Source organism: Tursiops truncatus, chromosome 3 (genome assembly GCF_011762595.2).
Source record: "Tursiops truncatus isolate mTurTru1 chromosome 3, mTurTru1.mat.Y, whole genome shotgun sequence".
Lineage (NCBI taxonomy): Eukaryota > Metazoa > Chordata > Mammalia > Artiodactyla > Delphinidae > Tursiops > Tursiops truncatus.
In genome coordinates, this window is record NC_047036.1 from 101395541 (window position 1) to 101419230 (window position 23690).

The 23690-nt window shown below is 36.2% G+C and overlaps 1 protein-coding gene across 7 annotated transcripts in view; it reads right to left on the bottom strand.

The window, feature by feature from the left end:
• Window positions 1-23690, bottom strand: part of CEP120 (centrosomal protein 120) — a 79130-nt gene that overhangs the window by 17555 nt on the left and 37885 nt on the right. For all 7 annotated transcript variants that reach the window (XM_004318253.4, XM_073802451.1, XM_073802452.1 and 4 more), the window contains 7 exons: window positions 23006-23102; window positions 22749-22901; window positions 22101-22190; window positions 18113-18205; window positions 16893-17054; window positions 13245-13367; window positions 5936-6034 (listed from right to left, as the gene is read on the bottom strand). In XM_004318253.4, the coding sequence (XP_004318301.1) occupies window positions 5936-6034; window positions 13245-13367; window positions 16893-17054; window positions 18113-18205; window positions 22101-22190; window positions 22749-22901; window positions 23006-23102 (817 nt within the window). The remainder of the gene's footprint in view (window positions 1-5935; window positions 6035-13244; window positions 13368-16892; window positions 17055-18112; window positions 18206-22100; window positions 22191-22748; window positions 22902-23005; window positions 23103-23690) is intronic.

Consider the following 23690-nt stretch of genomic DNA (forward strand, 5'->3'; position numbering starts at 1 on the left):
GGTTGAGAGTCCACCTGCCGATGCAGGGGACACGGGTTCGTGCCCCGGTCCAGGAAGATCCCACATGCCATGGAGCGGCTGGGCCCGTGAGCCACTGCCGCTGAGCCTGCGTGTCCGGAGCCTGTGCTCCGCAACGGGAGAGGCCACAACAGTGAGAGGCCCGCATACCGCAAAAAACAAAATGCTTGAAATGATTTCATATCTAATACTGATATTTAGTATTATTTTTTAATGTTTATTTTATATTGGAGTATAGTTGATTTACAATGTTGTGTTAGTTTCAGGTGTACAACTGAGTGATTCAGTTATACATATACATATGTCCATTCTTTTTCAAATTCTTTTCCCATTTAGGTTGTTACATAATATTCAGTAGAGTTCCCTGTGCTATACAATCCTGTGCTTATATTCTTGTTGATCATCTATTCTATATATAGTAGTGTGTATAAGTCAATCACAAACTCCTAATTTATCCCTCCCCCCAACATTTCCCTTTTGGTAATCATAAGTTTGTTTTCTATGTCTGTGCATCTGTTTCTGTTTTGTAAATAAGTTCATTTGTATCTTTTTTTTTTTTTAAGATTCCACATATAAGTGGTATCATGGTATTTGTCTTTCTCTGACTTACTTCACATAGTATGATAATCTTTAGGTCCATCCATGTTGCTACAAATGGCATTATTTCATTCTTTTTTATGGCTGAGTAATATTCCATTGTACATATGTACCACATCTTCTTTATCCTTTCCTCTGTCAATGGACATTTAGGTTGCTTCCATGTCCTGGCTATTGTAAATAGTGCTGCAATGAACACTCGGTGCATGTATCTTTTCGAATTATGGTTTTCTCCAGATATATGCCCAGGAGTGGGATTGCTGAATCATATGGTAGCTCCATTTTTAATTTTTTAAGGAATCTCCATACTGTTTTCCATAATGGCTGTGCCAATTTACGTTCCCAACAGTGTAGGGTTCCCTTTTCTCCACACCCTCTCCAGCATTTACTATTTGTAGACTTTTTGATGATGGCCATTCTGACCGGTATGAGGTGATATCTCACTGTAGATTTGATTTGCATTTCTCTAATAACTAGTGATGCTGAGCCTCTTTTCATGCACTTTTTGGCTATCTGTATGTCTTCACTGGAGAACTATTTAGATCTTCTGCCCATTTTTTGATTGGGTTGTTTGTTTTTTTCATATTGAGCTGCATGAGCTGTTTGTAAATTCTGGAGATTAATCCCTTGTCGGTTGCTTTGTTTGCAAATATTTTCTCTCATTCTGTGGGTTGTCTTTTCATTTTGTTTATGGCTTCCTTTGCTGTGCAAAAGCTTTTAAGTTTGATTAGGTCCCATTTGTTTATTTTTGTTTTCATTTTTATTACTCTAGGAGGTGGATCCAAAAAGATAGTGCTGTGATTTATGTCAAAGAGTGTTCTGCCTATGTTTTCCTCTAAGAGTCTTATAGTGTCCGATCTTACATTTAGGTCTCTAATCCATTTTGAGTTTATTTTTGTGTATGGTGTTAGGGAGTGTTCTAATTTCATTCTTTTCCATGTAGCTGGTCCAGTTTTCCCAGCACCACTTATTGAAGAGACTGTCTTTTCTCCACTGTATATTCTTGCCTCCTTTGTCATAGATTAGGTGACCATGGGTGTGTGGGTTTATCTCTGGGCTTTCTATCCTGTTCCTTTGATCTATATTTCTGTCTTTGTGCCAATACCATACTGTGTTTTTTTTTTTTAATTAATTTATTTTTGGCTGCACTGGGTCTTCGTTTCAGTGTGTGGGCTTTTTATTGCAGTGGCTCCTCTTGTTGTAGAGCATGGGCTCTAGGCTCACGGGCTCTAGAGCGCAGGCTCAGTAGTTCTGGTGCACGGGCTCAGCTGCTCCATGGCATGTGGGATCTTCCCGGACCAGGGCTCAAACCTGTGTCCCCTGCATTGGCAGGCGGACTCTTAACCACCGCGCCACCAGGGAAGCCCATACCATACTGTTTTGATGATTGTAACTTTGTAATATAGTCTGAAGTCACGGAGCATGATTTCTCCAGCTCCGTTTTTTTTTTTTTCTCAAGATTGCTTTGGCTATTTGGGGTCTTTTGTGTTTCCACAGAAATTTTAAAGTTTTGTTCTAGTTCTGTGAAAAATGCCATTACTAATTTGATAGGGATTGCACTGAATCCGTAGATTGCCTCGGGAAGTAAAGTCATTTTCACAATATTGATTCTTTCAATTCAAGAACATGGTATATCTTTCCAACTGTTTGTGTCATCTTCAATTTCTTTCATCAATGTCTTATACTTTTCAGAGTACAGGTCTTTAGGTAGGTTTATTCCTAGTTACTTAATGTGATGGTAAACGGGACTGTTTCCTTAATTTCTCTTTCTGATCTTTTGGTGTTGGTGTATAGAAATCCAAGAGATTTCTGTGCACTAATTTTGTATCCTGCAGTGTTACCGAATTCATTGATGAGCCCTAGCAGTTTTCTGGTAGCATATTTAGGATTTTCTATGTATAGTATCATGTCATCTGCAAACAGTGACAGTTTTACTTCTTTTCCAGTTTGGATTCCTTTTTCTAATACTGATATTTGAAACACCGTTTTTGAACCATTTCTCCCTCAGCTTTGAATGACAAAATACAATGATAACCCACTGTCCTCGTGTTTTTCTAATACTTATTTTCTATTATTTATGCTAACTTCACTTGCATTTCTTACCACTCTGCCATGTTCTTGTTAAATATCAGCCCTGCCAGCTGAACTTTACGTTTACTGTGGGGAGAGAATTGCTGTATCTAGAGCATCTACCAGTGTGCAAGGTGCATAATAGGCTCTCAATAAGTACTTGATGAATGAAAAATGAACAAATAAAACAACTATAGATGTTTCTTCAGACTCAATGCACTCTCATCTCTTTACACCTAACTTTAGGAAGTTCACCTACTGACTGACAGTATTGCATATCTGCACAATTAGCCCTAACATAGGTTTTCCCCCTTTTGTCAGTTTCTACAGAACATCTATATTAAATCTACCATCCAAATGCAAAGTACTGTTACTAGTCAAACTATACTGAACCTCACTTCCCCACTGCTACTATTATATAACAACATTCTCCTATCTTGTAGACTTAAACATTTTCTATTTTTGGTTGGTGTCTGTCATTTTTCAGCTACTCAGTCGTAAATCCTTCTAATATTTGTTCTATTCATCAATATTCCAAAGCTACCATCTGATTAGGTCCCTAATGACTGAAACCAAGAATACTACACAATAGCTTTATGGCTCATATCCTTTTAACAACAGTTACCATTTATTGAGCACACACTACGTACGAAACACTGTGTTAAATGCTTTACAGACCACTCATTTAATTCTCAGAACAACCTGTGAGGAAAGATTTTTCATTTTCCAAATGAGGAGACTAATCAGAGAAATTATATTCCCCAAGTCCCAGAGGTAGTTAAGAAGTACAGCCAAGATTCAATACAGCTCTCTTGACTCCAAGGCCATGTTCTAAACTGCTATGTATGCTGCCTGTGGTAGAATTTGTATCCTGTTATTTTTAATAGCCACTCTCACCACATTATTTCCTTGCTCCCAATTCCACAGGGACTCCTCCCTGTGGTACTAAATGTAACTTAACTATCTTGCCATCATGACTTTATATTAGCTTATTCTCTTTCAAAGTCACTTTAATTCTCATTACCTGAGCTAGTCTGTCTGTCAGTGATGTCATTTTCCTTGCTTATGATATGCCAAATCATGACTTCTTCTGCTTCAATACTCACTCTGTCAGAAATCCCTAATGTCTTCCACAGCTCACTTTGTTCTATTTGAAATTCTTTCACTATGTGGCTTCTATGGAATTAAACCATAACATTATAAAGCAGGAAGAGCCTGAGACCGCACTCTAGTCAAATGAGTCTAATCCTTGCTCTATCACTTAGTACCTGTGTGATCGTGCGCAACTTACTTAATGTCTCTAAGTCTGTTTCTTTCATCGATAAAATGGAAATATTACCTGCTATATAGGGATCTTGGTTAGGATCAAATGAAAACGTATGAAGGGCTTAGCATAATACCAAGCACTTATCAGCTTTCCTTCCTCCTTAAACATAAGAATTCTAAGTTCTATCTGCCACATCTTCAATTATCACCTCTGCAAAAGGATTCCTTCATGTTATTAAGCTCAATCATTCTCCCAACATCAGTCCATATTTCTAAATGCTTGCTGAATTTCTTTCTGTAAAAATTAAAATGTTCAAATCTGCAAGTCCTGTCTCCTCCCCATGCCTCAATCAGCTTCTTGTCTTAGTAACCATCATTACAATCCTGGAAAACTCTCTTTCCAGACACTAAGGCTTGAACCCTTGACATCATCTTTGACTTTCCACTCTGCATTCTGATTAGGTATAGCGTACTGTATAGAATCTACCAAAACCATGTCTTTTACAATAATCTCCTTGTCATGTTCCCACTGCTACCTAGTCCTTATTTCCTGAAATGACCTCTAAAATGGGACCTCCTCTGTTCTCCATGGAGAGTCGATGCTTTCTGACTTTGTGCCTCCTTGCTATAATCATTCTATTCATTGTATATACATTTTCCCCACAGCTTTCCTAAATCACAACCAATTCTCCAGAGATCCATCTCAAATATCTCATCTTCTATGACACCTTTCCTAAGTTCTATTAAATAGATGTACTTCCCCTCCTGAGTACTCTGTACAGGTCTTTTCAGGGCTCTTACTATTTGGCAGTAAATGTTATATTTATAGTTTTCTTCCCTATTACTAAACTGCAAGCTCCCTGAGGCAAAGACCTATGTTTTACTTATAACTATAAATCTAGGACAGTGCCTTGAACACAGGAGGCCCTCAGCACTATATATGATTATTCATTCATTCATCTATCCTTAGTCTTGTGAGCACCTATAAAACATATTCAGTGTGTGTAATATTATTTTATACTTATGCTTACAATCTCAATTCATCTAAAAGCTATGTTAAGGCAAACTGCACTATTTATTCTCAGGCAGTCTAGTACATACTCTTCTATGAAGGTGGTAAGCATTTAGTACAATACCACAAAGATGTTTAATGACATTTGATGGTTTGGGAGACACATTAAAAAAAAATACAAATCTGAGAGACCCTACGTACCAAAATTGCATTCGGCATGTAACGGACACATTTCAGAAAAGCAAAACTTACAATAAACTAACCACTAATGATCCTTAAAAGTTTAGGTCACATAGATGAGATTCAAAATAAAAATCTTGCTCATATTTTATTTGATCTTAATAATTTGAAGAAATTATAGCCAAAATTAAGGTTAATTCCTCAGGAAGCTAATGGCATTTGTTACCTGATACCAGGAAGGAAAAAAAAAAGTAATGTAAAGAATTTAGGAAACTACTCTCACTTTTAAATCCTTGTAAAATTATGCAAAAATCCCGTGATTCTTTTTTTAATGAATAAATTACTGTGTCTTCCTAGGAATGACTTTTAAAATACGTTCTTAAAATTCTCCCCCCAAAGGCACTCCCAATAGAAGGAAATTAATACTAAGGAAAAAAGGATGGTAGTTTTATAAGTGAAAGTAAAAGGAGAAAAAGAATGATTATTTTTAAAGTGAAAGTAGAAATTATTCCCAACTTGCTGTGGGGAAGAGGATAGTTGGCTTTAAAAAAAAAAAAAAAAGAAAAGAAAAGAAAAAGGAACTAGAAGTTTTAGTTTTTATAAAGGAGGATCTTATATGTAACACATTAAAAAAAGGGGGGGTGGGGCCTAATCTCAAATACAGAACTGGACATTTAAATACAGACATATGAACCTAACAGATATTGCCAAATGTGTAAACTTGTAAAAAAAAAAAAATCAAGGGAGAAAGACATAAAAAGAATAATCCATCATTAGCTATAAACTACATACCTGTTTAAGTCTGGCAAGTTCTTTCAAAGCTCGTCCCCACTGCTGCTTATAATGCAGCTTAGACTTAGTTGTGGATTCCAACTTTCTTTCAAGTTCAACCTAACAGTGATTAAAATCATATCAAGTGAAACACTATACCACTGTGTACAATCACTGAAAGATAATATATACAAAGACTCTGGCTTAAGAAAAGAGTTTATATAGTGTAACATACGACATCATCTAAAACTGTTATATAATTTACTGTAAATATTATGGCACATGAACATTTTCTTGTTTAAAATATAGTTGTATTTTTACTGCCTAACAGCCTATACTAAAAGGAACTGAATCAGTCTTAACCTCCAGGCAGTTACTATAAATGTATTTAAAACATATATATTACATAAAGATCACAGAGTGAAAAATACATTTTTTTTTTAATATAACAAAAAGCAGTTGTTAGCATTCCATTTCACTGACACTCTCAACCTTGAAACCAAATTATTCCTTTTGGAGACCTATCATTATGTGGAATTTTGTCTTACATTGAAGAGAGCTTGTAGAGATACTTTTATAACTCTATTTTGGCAAAAATCATAATGCTGAGAACAGTGAACTGTTTTATCAGAAGGCAGTTTACTGAGAGTACAAAGTCAAAAATATTTTAAGAATGTTAAACCCAAGAGTAAGAAAAATAATGCTCCTAAAAACACTCATCTAACTTTTATTTTCTATTTTTCCTCAAATATATAAAGAAAAACACGAAATAGATTTGATTTTTAAAATACGGTTATTTATACTTGCAGCAGGCAATCTGTTGTGTATGAACTGAAGCCAACTTGGCTACGTTTTGGAATGTACTCTCTCAAAGTTTCAAACCAAGTACCAAACAAATTCATGTAGCCAACAGACAGTTTTACTATTTAAGTGATAAGGTAATTATATGGATGAATTACAGTAAAATACTGTTAATCTAAACTGGTCTAATTTTTTTATATCAAGTCTAGTTTTTCCCATACACACAACTCCTAATGTTTTGCAGAAAAATAAAATCGAAGACACTATCCAAAAATTCAAGCTTCAGAAAGCTCAGAAGGAAAATAAAATGAAAGGAAAAGCAGATTGCCAAAATCCCTTCACAAAAGACCAGAATGTTCTCTGCAGTAATATATGACTTCATGGAGTCAAGGTCTTTTCTGCTTTACAAATCCCTAGTGCTTGGATTTAAATGTGTTGACATTTCACAACTATACTCATACATCTTAAGTTGACTAATACTCTGAGATTATCAAAGATGATCTCTTCCACTTATGCCCTAAAGACTTATACTTATTAGCTGGTAATTTTAACAAGAGGACATATGTCAGAGGAAAAGCAAAAATCTGTTTTATGACTGTGTGATAAAAGAATAGTATTCAATTAGAAAAGTGACCATGTCCCTGGGTCTTGGAGAAGGTACAGTATCCTGGACGAGCCTCAGAATGAGGGTTAGGACAACCTAGAGAGATCACTTATACCCACTGAACTGACTCCATCAGAAAAAGCTGGGGAGGTTTTGTCAGTTTTGCCATGATTATCAAAATAACTCACATTTGCATTGATATTCACACAGTAGTTCACACTAATTTAAAATGCATATATAATCAAAACATATAATGTCTTTATTCTTAACAAACCAAAAAAAACTGCAGCTAACAAATCTGAGACGTTACACATCATTTTTCTAATTCATCCCAAACTACCAAATCAGTGATGCCTAATTTTTTTTAAGGATACAGATGCCTCTGTGATTCTAAAGAATTATATGGACCCAACTCCCAAAAAAAGGTACACAACCAAAATTTTGACACAATTTCAGGGCATTCAAAGACCTCGAGTTAAGAGCCCTTTTTTGTGGGTAGACATGAGACTTTGGGAAGGCTTTTTTGACTTAAATCATAAGCCAAGTTACAGACTCAAATTAAAACTTGGCTCAGGACCTAGAGTCAATTCAGAGGCTAGTGAAGACCAAGCACAGACTTTCACTGATTCTCAATGTCCCTGTTTCTATCCCTGATATACCCACAACTCTAATTCTCTACTGGAGGCATGGCATTGTCTTTGCCTCTAATTTCCTATTCCCCAGTTCCAATGTGTCACAAAAAACTATAGATTTCTCCCTTGAAATATTTTCCAGTTTTATTCTTTTATGTTCTTTCTACCATTTCCTAAGCTCAGGCTTATCTCATCTCTTGTCTGCTCAGCCTCAAACGTATTCTATCTACAAATCCTGGAAATAACTATTATATCAATTTACTCTCTACTAAAAGATCTACAACAGCTACTACTTGCCTACAGGACTGAGCCTAAACTCCTCTGCCTAGGTGTTAAAGCACTCCAAGATATAATTTCCATCCTACTTGTTCTACTACTTTCTTGGTATTCCTCAACAGGAAACCCTCTACTCCAACCACCGGGTTTGTCTCCCCTACATTCACCTTGTCCAAGTTACTTCCTGAGCCTGTCGATTCTTTTTCTTCATCGCTTATTTAAAACTTCAGATTCAGCTCAAATTCTACCTCTCCATGGAGCTGTCTTAAAACTACTATATTCTGAACACCAAATGACTTCTGAATTGCAAAGAGTTCCTATCACATTCCCTGGTATTCAATTATATATGGTCATTTAAGGTTCTCTGAGTCATCTCCCCAATTATATTACAAACTCTTCTACAAGTGAGGTCCCAGGGACTTCCCTGGCGGTCTAGTGGTTAAGACTTCGCCTTCCAATGCAGGGGGTGTGGGTCAATCCCTGGTCCGGGAGCTAAGATCCCACATGCCTCGCAGCCCAAAAACCAAAACATAAAACAAAAGCAATACTGTAACAAATTCAATAAAGACTTTAAAAATGGTCATCAAAAAAAAAAAAGTGAGGTCCCAAAAGGATAACATACTTTTTACTCTTTTCTTTTCTCTCATTTTTCCCTTTGTCCTAAGACACATTAGATACTCACCAAATGTTCTTAAATACACAAATTTAGTTTCTGTCTTAATCTTCTGTATGCATTACTAAATTATAATGCTTTCCCTATTTTATTTGTTAAAAGTTCCAATTGTTTTTAAGCCATCTAAAAGTCATTTCCTAGCTAAAAGCACATCAAACTATTCACTTCTTAAGGGAATCAAGAATTACATTTGGTAAAACTGTATCTTAATGTTAACTTATTTTTAGACTATTTCAGTGAAAATGGAAATATTTGTGTTATACTGAAGAGACCAGTAAACAGAAAAGAAAAAAGCTCTCAATCAGACATAACCAGAAGTTGTAGACTAAATCAGGTACTTTTTCACTTAAGTCTTCCTTTTTATGCTTTTATCTCTTTGTTACTTAAGAAACAAGATTCTGCCCTCTTCTGGCTCCAAAAAAACTTACAAAGAATGTTCAAAAGAGCTGAGAAGCCTTGTTTTTGCTAGGCACTTAAAAACAGTGGATGAATTCATTAGGTCTGATATAAAGGTGCTTCCATTACACTTTTTTTTCCCCCTCAACAAGTTCATGGTGCTGTTTATATTTGTAATATGTTTGGTGATTTTTATCCTTTTGGTAGAAGTGTAATTGGAAGAAGAAATTCTTAAAAATCATTTACAATTACTTCTATGGTGACATTATCTAGTATATATTCAGAAAAGATGAATATCATAAGCCCTCTGTTCCAATTTTGAGATATTTGGCCCTGAATTTCCCCAAGATAAAATGGAAATACTCTTGACACCTACTTAAGAGAACTTGTGAGAATTGATGAGATATTGTCTGAATGCTTCAAATATCTCTGGCAGGCCACATAATTCATAATATATAAACAGAAATACTTTAATATTTGGTTTAATCAAAAGGGGTGGGAAATGTCCAGTTTGATTCAAATTCAAGGTTACTGGTAGAGAAATGAGAAGGCCAAAAATGGAGAATGAAGAGGTTGTCCAGAAAAGAACGAAGCAGAATCAACAAGACTTTGCAATTAAATAGATTTTGGGGTAAGAAGAGGAACCAAAAATAGCATGGCATCTGACAAGCTGCAGAAACATTTAATGAATTCAGAAACGCTAGAGGAAAGCAGTTAATACCCTTTTCAACTCAATTTTTTTTAACCACTCTTATTCTTGTCTCCAAATTTTCTATATGCACCCTTCTGCCTCTTGAATAGTCATATCAAGGGCTGAATTTTATATCTATGCTCCAACCATCCCCATCTCTCTTAAAGCTTCAATTTCTCCTTGCTGTTAATTTCTTCTCCTTAATCTAAAAATATTCTCTGATTTTCCTACCTCTAAATAAGCTTTTCTCAAGAGCTTTAGGCCCTTGGGCTACATTTTTTCTTGTCTTCTGAGGTTTTTTGAAATTTATTTTTTTATTATTTTTTAAATTTTTGGCTGTGTTGGGTCGTCGTTGCTGTGCGTGGGCTTTCTCTAGCTGTGGTGAGCGGGGGTTACTCTTCGTTGCGGTGTGTGGTCTTCTCACTGCGGTGGCTTCTCTTGCGGAGCACGGGCTCTAGGTGCACAGGCTTCAGTAGTTGCAGCACACAGGCTCAGTAGTTGTGGTTCACGGGCTTAGCTGCTCCTCAGCATGTGGGATCTTCCCGGACCAGGGCTCGAACCCATGTCCCCTGCATTGGCAGGTGGATTCTTAACAACTGCACCACCAGGGAAGCCCTTTTCTTGTTTTCTTTTCAAAGCCAAACTTTCTATAACCTTCTGCAATTTGGCTTCTTAAAAAATCAGTGACCTCTTAACTGCCAAACACATGGGGGGGTCTTTCCTCAACCACTCTTGACTTGCCCATCATGAGAGATTACTTTCACTTCCTCATTCTTTAAACTCCCCCTTTCCTTTTGGGCACAGCACTAGACTGTTTTTATTACTTCTCTAAATCTCATTAGCCTCCTTCCTCAACTCTTGATTGTTCTCAAAGCTGAACGTCCCCCTAAGTTTTATCATCAATTAGCCTTCCTAAACACTCCTTAAGCAATTGCATATACCTGTAAGCTGTTACTTTATTCAAATGCCTCTCAAATCTGTTTGTCTAGCCCTATTCTCTCCGTACTGTATTTTCTCATTTTTTAACCATTTAGTTAACTCCTTCACTTAGATTACTGCATTAGCATCTCAAATGTAGTATGTCTAAAATCTGAATTCTCTACAACTTCCATCCCTCCAAAAAAGTTCATCGAAAATCTTCATTTCTCTTAATATTAACATCCATTAAGCCAATCTTATAAATTGGCTTACAAAGAGTAATCTTTGACTTTTCTTACCAGATGAAATATGAATTCTTTAAGCAAACATCTAAGCTCTTCCCTCATATGGCTGAAAATTACCTTTATTTCCAGCATTCTCTTATCAGGCCTACACTTATTTTAAAATTACAGCTGACATTTGCACAATGCAGGGGTATGAATGCTAATCCTCCATGCTGTCAAAAAAATGCCTATAACTTTACAGTTGGCCCTCTGAATATGTGGTACCGCATCTGAGGAATCAACCAACCACGGGTCATGTGGTACTGTATTTTCTGAAAAAAATCTGTGTATAAGTGGACCCTCACAGTTCAAACTCATGTTGTTCAAGGGTAAACCATACTACTATAATGATTAGACTCTAGGTTCTAGTCAAGCAGCTATCCAAATATGCAATAGATATTTTAATCTTTTTTATACTTTTGTTCAGTACTTCTTTTTGGAATAACCTCACCCACATATTTACCTATTTAAAGTTTCACCTATTCTTAGGCTCCATATACAATGTCATTCCTTCTTTATACTTAGTGTGTTGATTTCAGAAGTTGACTTTGTTTTCCCTTTGGACTCATGGCATTTAGCAAGAGAAAGTTAGACGATATCTGCTCGTTTGCCTTTTGCTTTAATTATTTGGGTATGTTCCTCGTCTCCTTCTGTAACTTGTTATTTACTTGACGGTATCCTGAACATTTCTGAATCATTCATAATGGCATTTAGCATGGTATCATAAATAGCATACAACTTTGCTGGATAATGAAAAACCAACTCTATCAATCAGCATCCTGCCAGGAATCTAGAAATCAGAAGCAATTTAATACAGGAAACCGGTTCAACAGATAAAGGAAGAGCAGAAAGGCCAAAGAGGATATGGTGAGGCAACCCAGTAATCAGCAGCAGCAAGAAGCCCCCACCTCTCCTAGGTAGGAGGGACTACAAAAAGGTACCAGGAAATAGTAGTTCTTAATACAAGCAACCCACAAACTGGGGATGTCCAGTGGGCTAGAACCACAGTGGAGACTGACTAAAGGAAGCTGGAGAAGTGATGCCTGGTGGGAGATGGAACCATAAAAAGATGTAACTACTGCCAGAGAAAATAAGGGAGGTAGAGAGGCAGAAAGAGAAGAAAGAACTACTCTGGCATCTTCCCAACTCCTATCTACCAATCTTCTGTTAGTGTCCCCTAGTGGCTGAATCTACAGAAGAGAAAGGGCAAGGAAGCCTTCACTACAATGCTGAGTGGGAACAGACAGGCAATGGCTGCCACGACAATTAAATCCTTAAGCTTCTAAAGCTTATTTTCCTGTTTACTATTAACTCTGTTATTTTCTTAAGTATGCTATATCTTTTTAATAATGCCTAAAATTTATCAAACTCTAAAATGCAAGAGCTCATATTGTCAAACTTAGATTGTCTGTTGGATATTACACATTTTTTAATGCCTAGAACTTGAACATTCTGTCTGTGGGGAATCCCAATATAAATGAGAGTCAGGACCTGGCTTCCAACTGCAGAAAGCAAAATAGGATGGCTATCGCTTCTTCCAAACTAAGAGTAGAGTACAGACCTGTGATTTAAATGCGTGCTCCTACCTGAGACAGTGAATCTAAAGGGCACTAATACGGAGACAGGGTATTCACAATGGCTACTGCAAAACTGAGAGTTCAACAGCCTAACACTAGAATCAGGGGAGACAGAATCCAGGGACATGGCAGTCATGGCACCAACAGTAGCATCCTGAGTAGACTGTTTTATGACAGGATGGGCCCATGACTTGCTTCCCCCAGGTTTTTTAGCTTTCTTGACAGGTTTGTGAATTCCTCTAGTCCAAGAGTTACTCAGTTCTGTTGTCTGTAACCAAGGACTGTAGTATAAGCTATAACTGATAAAAGCTATGAAATTCAAGTATTGACAATGTCATGTGCCTCAAATTCTCTGATATGTTATTTGGTATCAGAATACTACAGTTAAATGTTATTACATTGTATATTCAAGTATCATTTTTTATTTTATAAATTTACCAGTAAGGCTAGTTAAATTGCCATAAATTGACATGGGTACCTTTTCCAAAGTGAGAAGATTTATTTCAGACTGTAGCCGAATTTCTGGTTTGCTGCTTTGCTGATCCTTGAACTGATGGAACTCTTTTTCCAAAATCTTATACTTATTTTCAGCATCATTGAGCTGTATTAAAAAAAATTATAGCCACTTTAAAACAGCAGTATGCAAAGTTTAGTATTACAGAATTCAATTCAATAGTGTCATTTTTTACTTTAAGGCATGTTTATATTAGAAAATTTAGAAAATAAAGTATAACGAAAATTAAGATCTCCAGTAATCTTAAAAATTCAGTAAATCAACAATATACAATTGATTACAATACTATTGTACAATTGTATTGATTAACAATACAATGCAATCGATTAACAATATACAAAACCTTTTTAGGAGTACGAAATTTCTTATAAAACCAGTATCTTGAGAACATTTTTGTTAAATTTTGGATGGCAAATGGAAAAGTCGGTTTATAAAAATACTGAAAATAATTTTTAAAAATGCAACATGTAAGATTGAGCATTATACCTGATTATCGATGAAAGCATTATACCTGATTATCGATGAAAGTAATTTTAATGCAGTATTATTTATTGTTCCTATAATTTGATACTGTATGAATTTCATAATTCCAATGCTATTACAACTTACAGATTATTTGGCCCAGTCCCTTCATATTTATAGGTAGGAAAATTGAGGATCAAAGAGCTAAATTACTGAGGCAGTGCCAAAGAGCTAGTGAGCTAGTCACTAGGAGACGAATGAAGAGAATTCAGATCTTTTCATCCCCTGGAATGATGCTCTAATGAATAGTTCCTTAAATTAAAAAAAAAAAAAGAGAGAGAGACTGCCTTGACTAAACACTGTAATTTCCCTTAGAATGGTTTCAAAACTACCAAGAAAAAGAAAAAAAGATATAAAGGTATTTTTTTTTAATGTGGGATTTTTCTAACCAAATGCAAAGAAGCACTGTTTAAAGATGCTTTCTGAAAACATACACCAATATGACTAGCCATCTTTAGATAACCCAATTATCTCTTTAAGACTAAGACTTAACTAAATGCGAAATACTGAGAAAACTGGTGGCAAAAATGGAACTTAAATTACCAATAATAAATTCTTGTTTTATGCTAATAATTATCAATAATTCTAATTAGGATTTATCTAGCATCTTTAGGTAATGAATATCCCACACATGGAAATTTTCCATATAACTGAAGTTTACCTCTTTGAACATGTAAATTTTGTTTAAAGTTGAATAGAAACCTCTCTAAAGAATCTGTCACATTTTTGTTTTAAACAAAAACTAATAAACTTAATATTTGGCATTTTTTTGACCATTCAGGACATTATCAATCTACTATTAAGAATTACTAATCAAGCTACTAGGCATACTGGGTTCTTTTTCCTTTGCTAAGTGGCCTATAAACTACATTGATTTTTTTCAGTTCTGATAACTGCCTTTACATATTTGAATATATATACTTTATCTTCATCACCTTGCACTGACAGTGTATCTATCTGTCCCTTCTACCTGTCCAGTTAGAATTGTGTGTATAGTACATGTAACCTGGTTCAGAGTAAGGGCCTAAAAAGTTTTCTTATATATAAAAGGGGAAATGTTTACAGTCATGGACTTTGCAATTTGGGCATCCCAGAAACTTCTGCTGCCCACCACAGTTTTTTCCCCAGGTCTTAGCTTATGTTTTAGAAGTGCCCCGGGGAATTTTTCCACAATACCAGTTCTTCCCGCCAAGGTTCTTCCCACAACGTTGCCAGGGTTCTTCCCACAACGTTGTAAGCTAATTATACCAGTCTGGGACAGGGTGGACACATGGATTTTTTCATGAGCTCCCCCGGTAATTCTAATACATGTTAGAAGCCTTTGTTCTAGATGGCTGAATCTCCCTGATAAGTGGTAGAAGAGAAGCATTACCGGCGAATCCCATCACAATTGCCCACTTTTACAACTTTATCTTTCATAAATTTACATGTGACCACCACAATAACAATCAAATTTATATTTATAACCACCTAAATAATATGATCTTAACTGACCCTGAACTGCTATGGAAACTATTCTTCATGCCAGGATTTACTAAAGACTTCAGAGGCATTCATCATACATATCTAATCTACACTGAAATGTTTCAAGACAGATAGATAAGCTTCATTTTTAAAAGCCTGAGCCTTCCTTTTTCCAGCAGATATTTATTAAGCCCCTATTATGTGCTGAAGACTGGCTGGGCTCCAGGCATACAAACAGAAACCAAAACAGTTTTATGGAACTAATAATCTGACACTGATCAAATTATCACACTAATGAAAATAAAAACAAACTGCTATAACATATCATAAAGAAATAGAATAAGAGAATAATACCCCAAGAAAACATGTGACAAAAACTTGACCTAGACTTGGACAGCAGGGGTCAGGGAAGATTTCTCTGGGAAAGTGATGCCTCAGCTGGAAACTGAGGGGTTAGTACAGTTCACTAGGCCAAGAAAAAGCAGCATACACAAAGATCCTAAGGGTGAAGCATGCATGGTATGCCTGAGGACCTGAAGAAGACGAGTGTGACTGGAGAGCACACAGAAAAGGTGAAAGAGTGGGAGACGAGGTGAGAGAGGTAGGCTGGGTCCAAACTATGCAAAGACTGGTAGGGCTAGGTAGTAATTCTGATCTTTATGAGCATTAAGACAACCCTGAATTTAGAGGAGGGTGTCATGATTCCAAATTTCAAAAATATCACTCAGGCTGCGACAGGAAGAACAGGTTACAGGGGTCCATTACTGACACAAAGAATACTTACAGCAAGGTCAAGTATGGACAGGAGGATCATGGTGGGTTTTAAATGCCTTTAAGACACCCAAGTAGAGATGTCTAAAAGGCAATGAGATAAATGGGTTGAGAGTGCAAAGGAAAGGTTTGGGATATAAATGCACAAGTCTCAGAGATACAGATTGTCTCTGAAACCACAGGCACGAATAAGATTGTTTAGCACAGTGTAAGTCTGGAGCTTGGAGGAAGTCCAATATTTAATGGCTAGATAAAGGAAAATAAACCTGCAACAGACCTGAGGCATGGCCAGAAAAGTAGAGAAAAACAAGAAGATTGATGTTATAGAATTGAGAGAAGAGAATATATAAGAACAACAGTGTTGATGTTGTCAATAAGTTTGTCAGTAAGTTTGAGTAAGATGAGAAATGAAAAACACCCACTGGTGGCTTCTCTGACAACTGGCTGGCTGGGACAATGGGGATGGAAAGCTGAGGTGGATGGGTTGAGAGGTGAGAAAATGGAAAGGAGCACAGACAATTCTCTCATGAAATTTGGTTCTTAACTGAACTTGGTCCAGTGATATATGAAGAATATCTACATTTGCTCCAAGGAGCAAAAAATTTTAAGATGAGAGTTAACTAAAATATAGCACAATCTCATACAAATAATTATAAGGGAAGTAAGATTATTCCAATATAGTCCTCAGCTTTCAAGAAAAGAAGATCCAACTTACATTTGACTCTCAGTGTAGTAAATGTGATTAATAATCCAAATTACTGGGAATTTTTATAACTCCTTAGTGAATGATTTCTATTATTTCTAGAATGCAAATAAACTCTAAGTTTAAAGAGATGACAGGTATTTTCATCCAACCTGTTGCTGAAGTCGGTGTTTATCCTCTTCTAGTTGCTTCATCTTCAACCTTTCTAGTTCTACTTGGTGAACACAATCTTCTTTGGCCCTACGGATAGAGTCCTGGAGTTCTTGCAGGTTCCGTTCACGTTCTGATTTCAGTTCCCTTCTTTCTCTCTGAAGCTTAAAACAGGTACATCTTTAAGAGGCTGACCTATTACTACCTGCATTATACTAGTCAATATTCTATTACCCTTATATATGGTCAAATGTTCAGAATATTTTATGAAGTGATTTTTATATCATTTTCAGGTATTAGAGAGTTAATGTTTAAGTGTACTAAATTATAAATTTTCAATCATTTACTCCTAAAATACAAAGTATTATCCCAAAATCCATATATGATGCATAAATTCAATTGAAAAGGCCCTAAATGCTTAAAACCCCTATTTGAATAAACCCATTTTATTATGTAAGCAAATATGCCCAAGTTTCTTCACGTCTTTAGAAACTTCTTATTTTTTACCTAATCACATAGAAGATAACAAAGCCTTAGTATTAGGACAAATACACATTATGTTTAGGTTTAACAATCTAAATCAATTTAGAAATTGCCGAAAATGTGCAGAGATAAGGCTAGGGTGATATGCTGAGAAAATTTTAAGAAACATTTGGGTAAGGAAGGGGCATATAATATTTCACAAGGAAGAAATTCTAATAATTTGAGGTGAACTTTATAGTAATTTAAAAAAGTAGTTAGGGTACAATTTAATAAGACCTAACAAAAATGCTAACTAGGCATGGTACTAACGTAAGTTTATCCTTTCTTGGGATCTAATCTTCAATAGGCAAGAAGGAGGTATATTCCCTTCTTAGTGAAATACGAAATCATGATTCTAGGTCCCTGAGCCTACACTACATTTTCTCTTTTCTCTAGGTAGTGCAACTATCCATTCCTTCCACATAATTGCAAAGGTAACCAAAAATCTCCACTATTGCAAAAGTCAGCCAAAGCTGACTGAATAATAGTTAAGAATTTCAAATAACAGTTTTCTACCTAATTCCTCACCTTCTAACATATAAAACATGCTTCACCTAGTTGAATAGCAGTTTTCTCCATAATGTCTGGAAGACTATTTCCATGAAATATACTTTATACAGTACAAAGGAAAAACAAATGAATGGTATGAATTTAATATATGGATTCTGTGAAATAAAGGCATGATAGATGAATAGAGTACCTCTGATTCTGCAAGGGCCAGCTGCTGCTCTCGCTTCTCCAAGTCAACTAGGGTTTTTTGAAGTTTTCCTTCGAGAACAGTATATTCAGCAACCTAAAATATAATAAAAGTTATCTTTTCCCCAAATTCAAAACACAAATTCAAAAATGCATATATTATGATTTTACTGAAACAGAGGATCTGAGACTAGGAAAATCATGAATTACATATACCAATTCAAAGCAGAAATTCTTTCCACTATACTCTAAGGAAGGAAGCCAATCTAGCTTCTGCTTGGGTATCTCTAGTAATATTCAGTCTCCTGAGGAAGCCCTTCTCCCACTGGGTGGTAAGTTAGACTGCCAGTAAAATCTTGTGTTTTAGTAAAAACTTAGCTCCTTAAAAATCTGCCTTGCTCAATATTCCAGTATTTTTCTGAAGCCCTCTTAGTCACTTATGCTCTTTCTCTGGAACTAAGACTGGTGATAGGCCAGCTATCACCAATCAGTTTCAAGTCAGTTCTCCTATTATTGAGATCTAGTCCTTTATTACAGTTTAAACAACTGAGTTCTTAATTGCTTCTGAAGCTACAGTTCCTGCTTGGGACCTTAGCCTAGTACCCCAATTTGTACAAGCCTAAAGTCCTGCTCTGCTCTGTCTTTAAGGATGTGAGTCCCATTAAGGATACAGGTCTACCTGCTTGGCCTGTATAGGATCCTCTCTCATGGTTTTCTACCTTTTAGTTCAGACTGATCATATTTACTAGGACTTTCTGAACCAAATTTTCTGTCCTCCTCACCAACAAGTCTCCAGGTCCCAGGCCCCAACCTGATTTTCTCTTTACAAGCCTGGGTTTGATGCTCGTTAGAAGCCCTGTTTTTAAGCCTTTAATCCTGTTTCTATCCCTTGGGAAGAAAAAAAGTATCTTCACATATTTGACTCCAGCGATAGCCATCATACATCCTCCTAGTCTTTTTTTCTCCAAGATAAGCACAAGCGTCAACTATTATTCACATGTTATTATTTCCACATCCTCTAATACTTGTATTTAATCTGGAGTCTACATTCTAAACTAAGTCCTTTCAAAAATATGGTACCCAGGGGGCTTCCCTGGTAGCGTAGTGGTTGAGAGTCCGCCTGCCGATGCAGGGGACACGGGTTCGTGCCCTGGTCCGGGAAGATCCCACATGCCGCAGAGCGGCTGGGCCCGTGAGCCATGGCCGCTGAGCCTGCGCGTCTGGAGCCTGTGCTCCGCAAGGGGAGAGGCCACAACAGTGAGAGGTCTGCCTACCGCAAAAAAAAAAAAAAAAGGTACCCAGATGTGATCTCACTAGTTCAGAGACTAAAGAATGTGCACTGCTAAAGACAGGTCAACAAATGTCTCCTAATTTTAACTCCACCTAAAATTGCATTTGCTATCTGAGGATCCTAGTCACACTGTTCATTATGTCAAAGAAAATCCCCAAGGTCTTTGTTTTTAAACTTGGAATAACTACACCCATTGTCCAAGTGAATGTTTTACTCTGACTACAGAATGACATTTTTCTTTATTAAACTTTATTTTGATGATTTAGCTCAACATACCAACCAAGCAAGATCATTTATTAATTCTGTTAACTCTACCACTGATTTTTGGTTCATCTTTAAATTCTTAACCAAATCACTAATATAAGTGTGTCAAATTCTGAGTGCCACATGTAAAAAAGCCTTATAGAAAGACAGGTAAACAGGATGGGGAGGAAGTATTCAAACCATATGTTCGTCCTCTGGCAACCCAAACATCTTATCCATGTACCATCACAGATGCGAAGTACTCCCAAATTTATTTTGCAAACTCAACCCCCCCTCCAGAGTTGCAGACCTGTAAATCCAAATACCTGCTGAACATGCCAAGAGTCCCCATAAATCTCAAACTCAAAACTATAAAACCTGAAATCATTCATTATCCTTTTAATTTTTTTTTTTTTTTTGCCGTACACGGGCGGGCCCCTCACTGTTGTGGCCTCTCCCGTTGCGGAGCACAGGCTCCGGACACGCAGGCTGAGCGGCCATGGCTCACGGGCCCAGCCGCTCTGCGGCATGTGGGATCTTCCCAGACTGGGGCACGAATCCGTGTCCCCTGCATCGGCAGGCGGACTCTCAACCACTGCGCCACCAGGGAAGCCCTATCCTTTTAATTTAAACAAATATTTATTGTATACGTAGCAGATGCTGGGCAAAACAAAGTCATGTGGAATCTATACTCTCAGAGAAGACAAACTATAAACAAAGAAGTGAGTATTTAATATAATAGTAGGTAAATGCTACGAAGAAAGTAAAGCAGAATGAGGGAACAGTTAGTGCCTGGGGGCAGGGGAAGAGAGCAGTATTTTGGATACAGTGGTCAGAGAAGGCCTCGCTCACATTACTCTGAGCAGAAACCAGAAAGTATCTCTGAAAGAAAAGCAGTCTACAGATCCTGAGGAGAGAGGTGGCTTAGCATGTTTGAGGAAATACACAGAGGCCAAGATGGTTAGAATAGACTGTGTGAACAGAAGGCTGACAGAAGATGAGGTCACAGAGAAAGCGAGGGGACAGATTACAAAAGGCCTTGTAGGTCCTGGTAAGAACTTCGAGTTTTATTCTAAATGTGATGAGGAGTATGATGTGTTTTAAGGAGGAGGAGTACATAATCTGACTTCCTCTACTCTTGGCTGATATCTCAAGCTACAGGGGTCAGTAATGGAGGACAGGATACCAAGTTAAGAAGTAAATGCAGAGACTCCGCAGTGCCAATGCAGGGGGCACAGGTTTGATCCCGAGCGGGGAAGATCCCACATGCCGCACGGTGCGGCTGAAAATAATAATAATAATAAAAATAAAAATAAATAAAGAGGTAAACGTAGTTATCTAGGAAAGTGATTGTGATTGCTTAAACTAGTAAAATAGTATGAGAACGTTACAACAGTGTTTGTCCATTTCCTCACTTCCATACTTTGAGTTATTTTCATCATATATTTTGCTTTTACATATAAGCATCAACATTGAAAAACACATCAGTCACATTAAAAAATGGCTCAAAGATTAACTTGTCTTAAAAGCTAAATGTGCTGTATCATCTGAAGGCTTACTGTGATAAGATGCATACCGTAAGCCCTACAGCAATCACTAAAAAAAGAAATAGATATTGCTAATAAGGCAACTGTAGAAATAAAATGGAATCATAAAAAAAAAAAAGAAAAATTCAATGAATGCAAAAGAAAGCAGGAAAAGAGAGAAAACAAAGAATGTATGGGACAAATTGAAAACCAAGAGCAAGATAGATTTAAACCCAAGCACGTCAATAATTAAATATAAATGGCCGAAAAAAACTTTAAAGAATTTTCTAGTCCATACCCTGTCCTGTCTCTTGATCTAGTGTAGCAACTACCCTGCCATGGTCTTCTCCCATTTATAGACATTTCATTAACCACTAATATGAGAGTATTTTTACAGACTTGAATTTGGAATATTTTAGACAAGTCTAATTTTCAGGGTTGTTTTACTCAATACCTTGAGTATAAATAGATAAATATTAAATTTTGGCTTTCTGGAATAAGATCAGATGGTCTCACGTTATCATTCTAAAAGATGTGACTTATAACATTTCATGATTCAATCTTTTAAAACAGCTTAAGAGTTTTTGGTCCTTTTTATTAACTAATAGATTATAATGTAATATATATACTTAAATGTTCTATTTTCTTTTTAAATACAGAGATAGGCTTCTTCTCTAAAGTATTCACTTTCTATATTTATTCACTTTTTGAACAGGTAATAACACATTTGCAGGGTTCAAAATCTAAGGAGTACAAAACAACTTACAGTGAAAACCCTTCTTCCTATCCCTGACCCATTCATTCACTTTATCCAAGCCAATATATAACCACTATAATTAGTTATTCCTTCCAGAGATTTTCTTTAATGTATATAGAAGATACTATCATTAATATTCTTTCTTTCCTCCTTCAATTTTTATAAAAGTCATTACCTTTTTCTTTACTAGTGATTCCCTCTCTCGGTCCCTTTTCTTCCATTCCTCTGCAAGAGCTTGCATATGAGCCAGTTCTTTCTGCTTTAGCTGTCAAAGGAAGAAAAATAAAGTAAAAAAGAGAAACCCTAAATATTTCAAATAAATAAACCAGCTGTTTTCAGTTAAATAATTAATATTGATCATGATATATTTCTTTCAGACATTCCATTTTATTTAAAACAAAACAGAGGATGCCTGAGGTGAGTAATACCCATATGAGTATAATTCAGGACAGTATAAAGTTAATAGCTGTTTTCTACCTCTCTTGTTTAACAACTAATGATTCCAGCTTCCAGGAGGGTATGATAAATGAGATCTTGAAATTAAAAGAAACCTTCAAGTCCTTAACCTCTGAATTCTAACCTTCAGTGCTAATTTTGCCCACAAATCATGGAGAAAGTTTAGGAGAATCCTTTCTGAGTGGCTTCTGTGAAGCTGTCACATTTTGAGTAATTTTTAATTCTTCATTTTTTTAAAGAGTAAGGCATTCTTGAATTCAAAGAGACTAGACAGAGTACCAATGGAAAAGGGAGAAAAGCCTACTATGGAGAAGGGAAAATATACTAAATAGACAAAAAATCTTTTACGTAACATTTAAAAAGTAACCTGATTTTCAAAAATGTCTTCCTGCATCTCTTTCCACATTTCTAGCTCAAGTGCTGCTTTGTACTCTAAGGTTTCACGAGGCTCTGTCTGGATTTCTGAAGGACAAGGTGCTGGAGGAACAGAAGATGGCTTTTGTTGTACAGCAGATACACCCTAAGATATGAATGAAAGAAGCATACTAAAACAAACACACTCACGCATATATACACGTTAGGTCTGTTTTAAAGAATAATTTCATAAGATTCAATGACATATACCTGAGATGAATCAGACACAAAAATCTCACGCATTTTCACTAGTCCGTAATCTTCTAAAGTCACTGTGTAAGAAAGATCTACTATCCTGTTATTTGACCTACAAATGAAATCAGAAATATTTTAGAACTCATGGAAACACTTTTATATTATTTCCTTTTACTTCCCCAATGCTAGAGCACTGAGTAGACAGCATGTCTTGCACCTGACACTTGCTGCTCGAAGTGCAACAGCTTCTGCAGACTTCAAGACCTTCTATATATGTGATATTATATGATCACAAACACAGTATGAAGTACATACTTACATTCACTACAAAATGACCTACAACAGTTACAGATTTGAAAAAACTGAACAGTATAAAAAAGAAATTTTATATCTCACTGCCCACAGATAATCACTGCTAAAATTTCATTTCCTTCCTCTTTTTTAGATCTGTAGATACACATGTACTCATGCACATAAAATCATACAGTTTTGTCCTTTTTTCCCCATTTATCCTCCTGTGTAATGACAAACATTAATTAAAAAATATAATTTTTAATGCCTGTAAAACACACTAATGAATTTATGTAGTAAAATTTTAAAAACTTAACAATTCCCCTACTCAATTATATATAGATTATTCTAGACTCTTTTTCTACTTTGCCTGGAATGAACAGCCTTGTTCATAAATCTTTTACTGGAT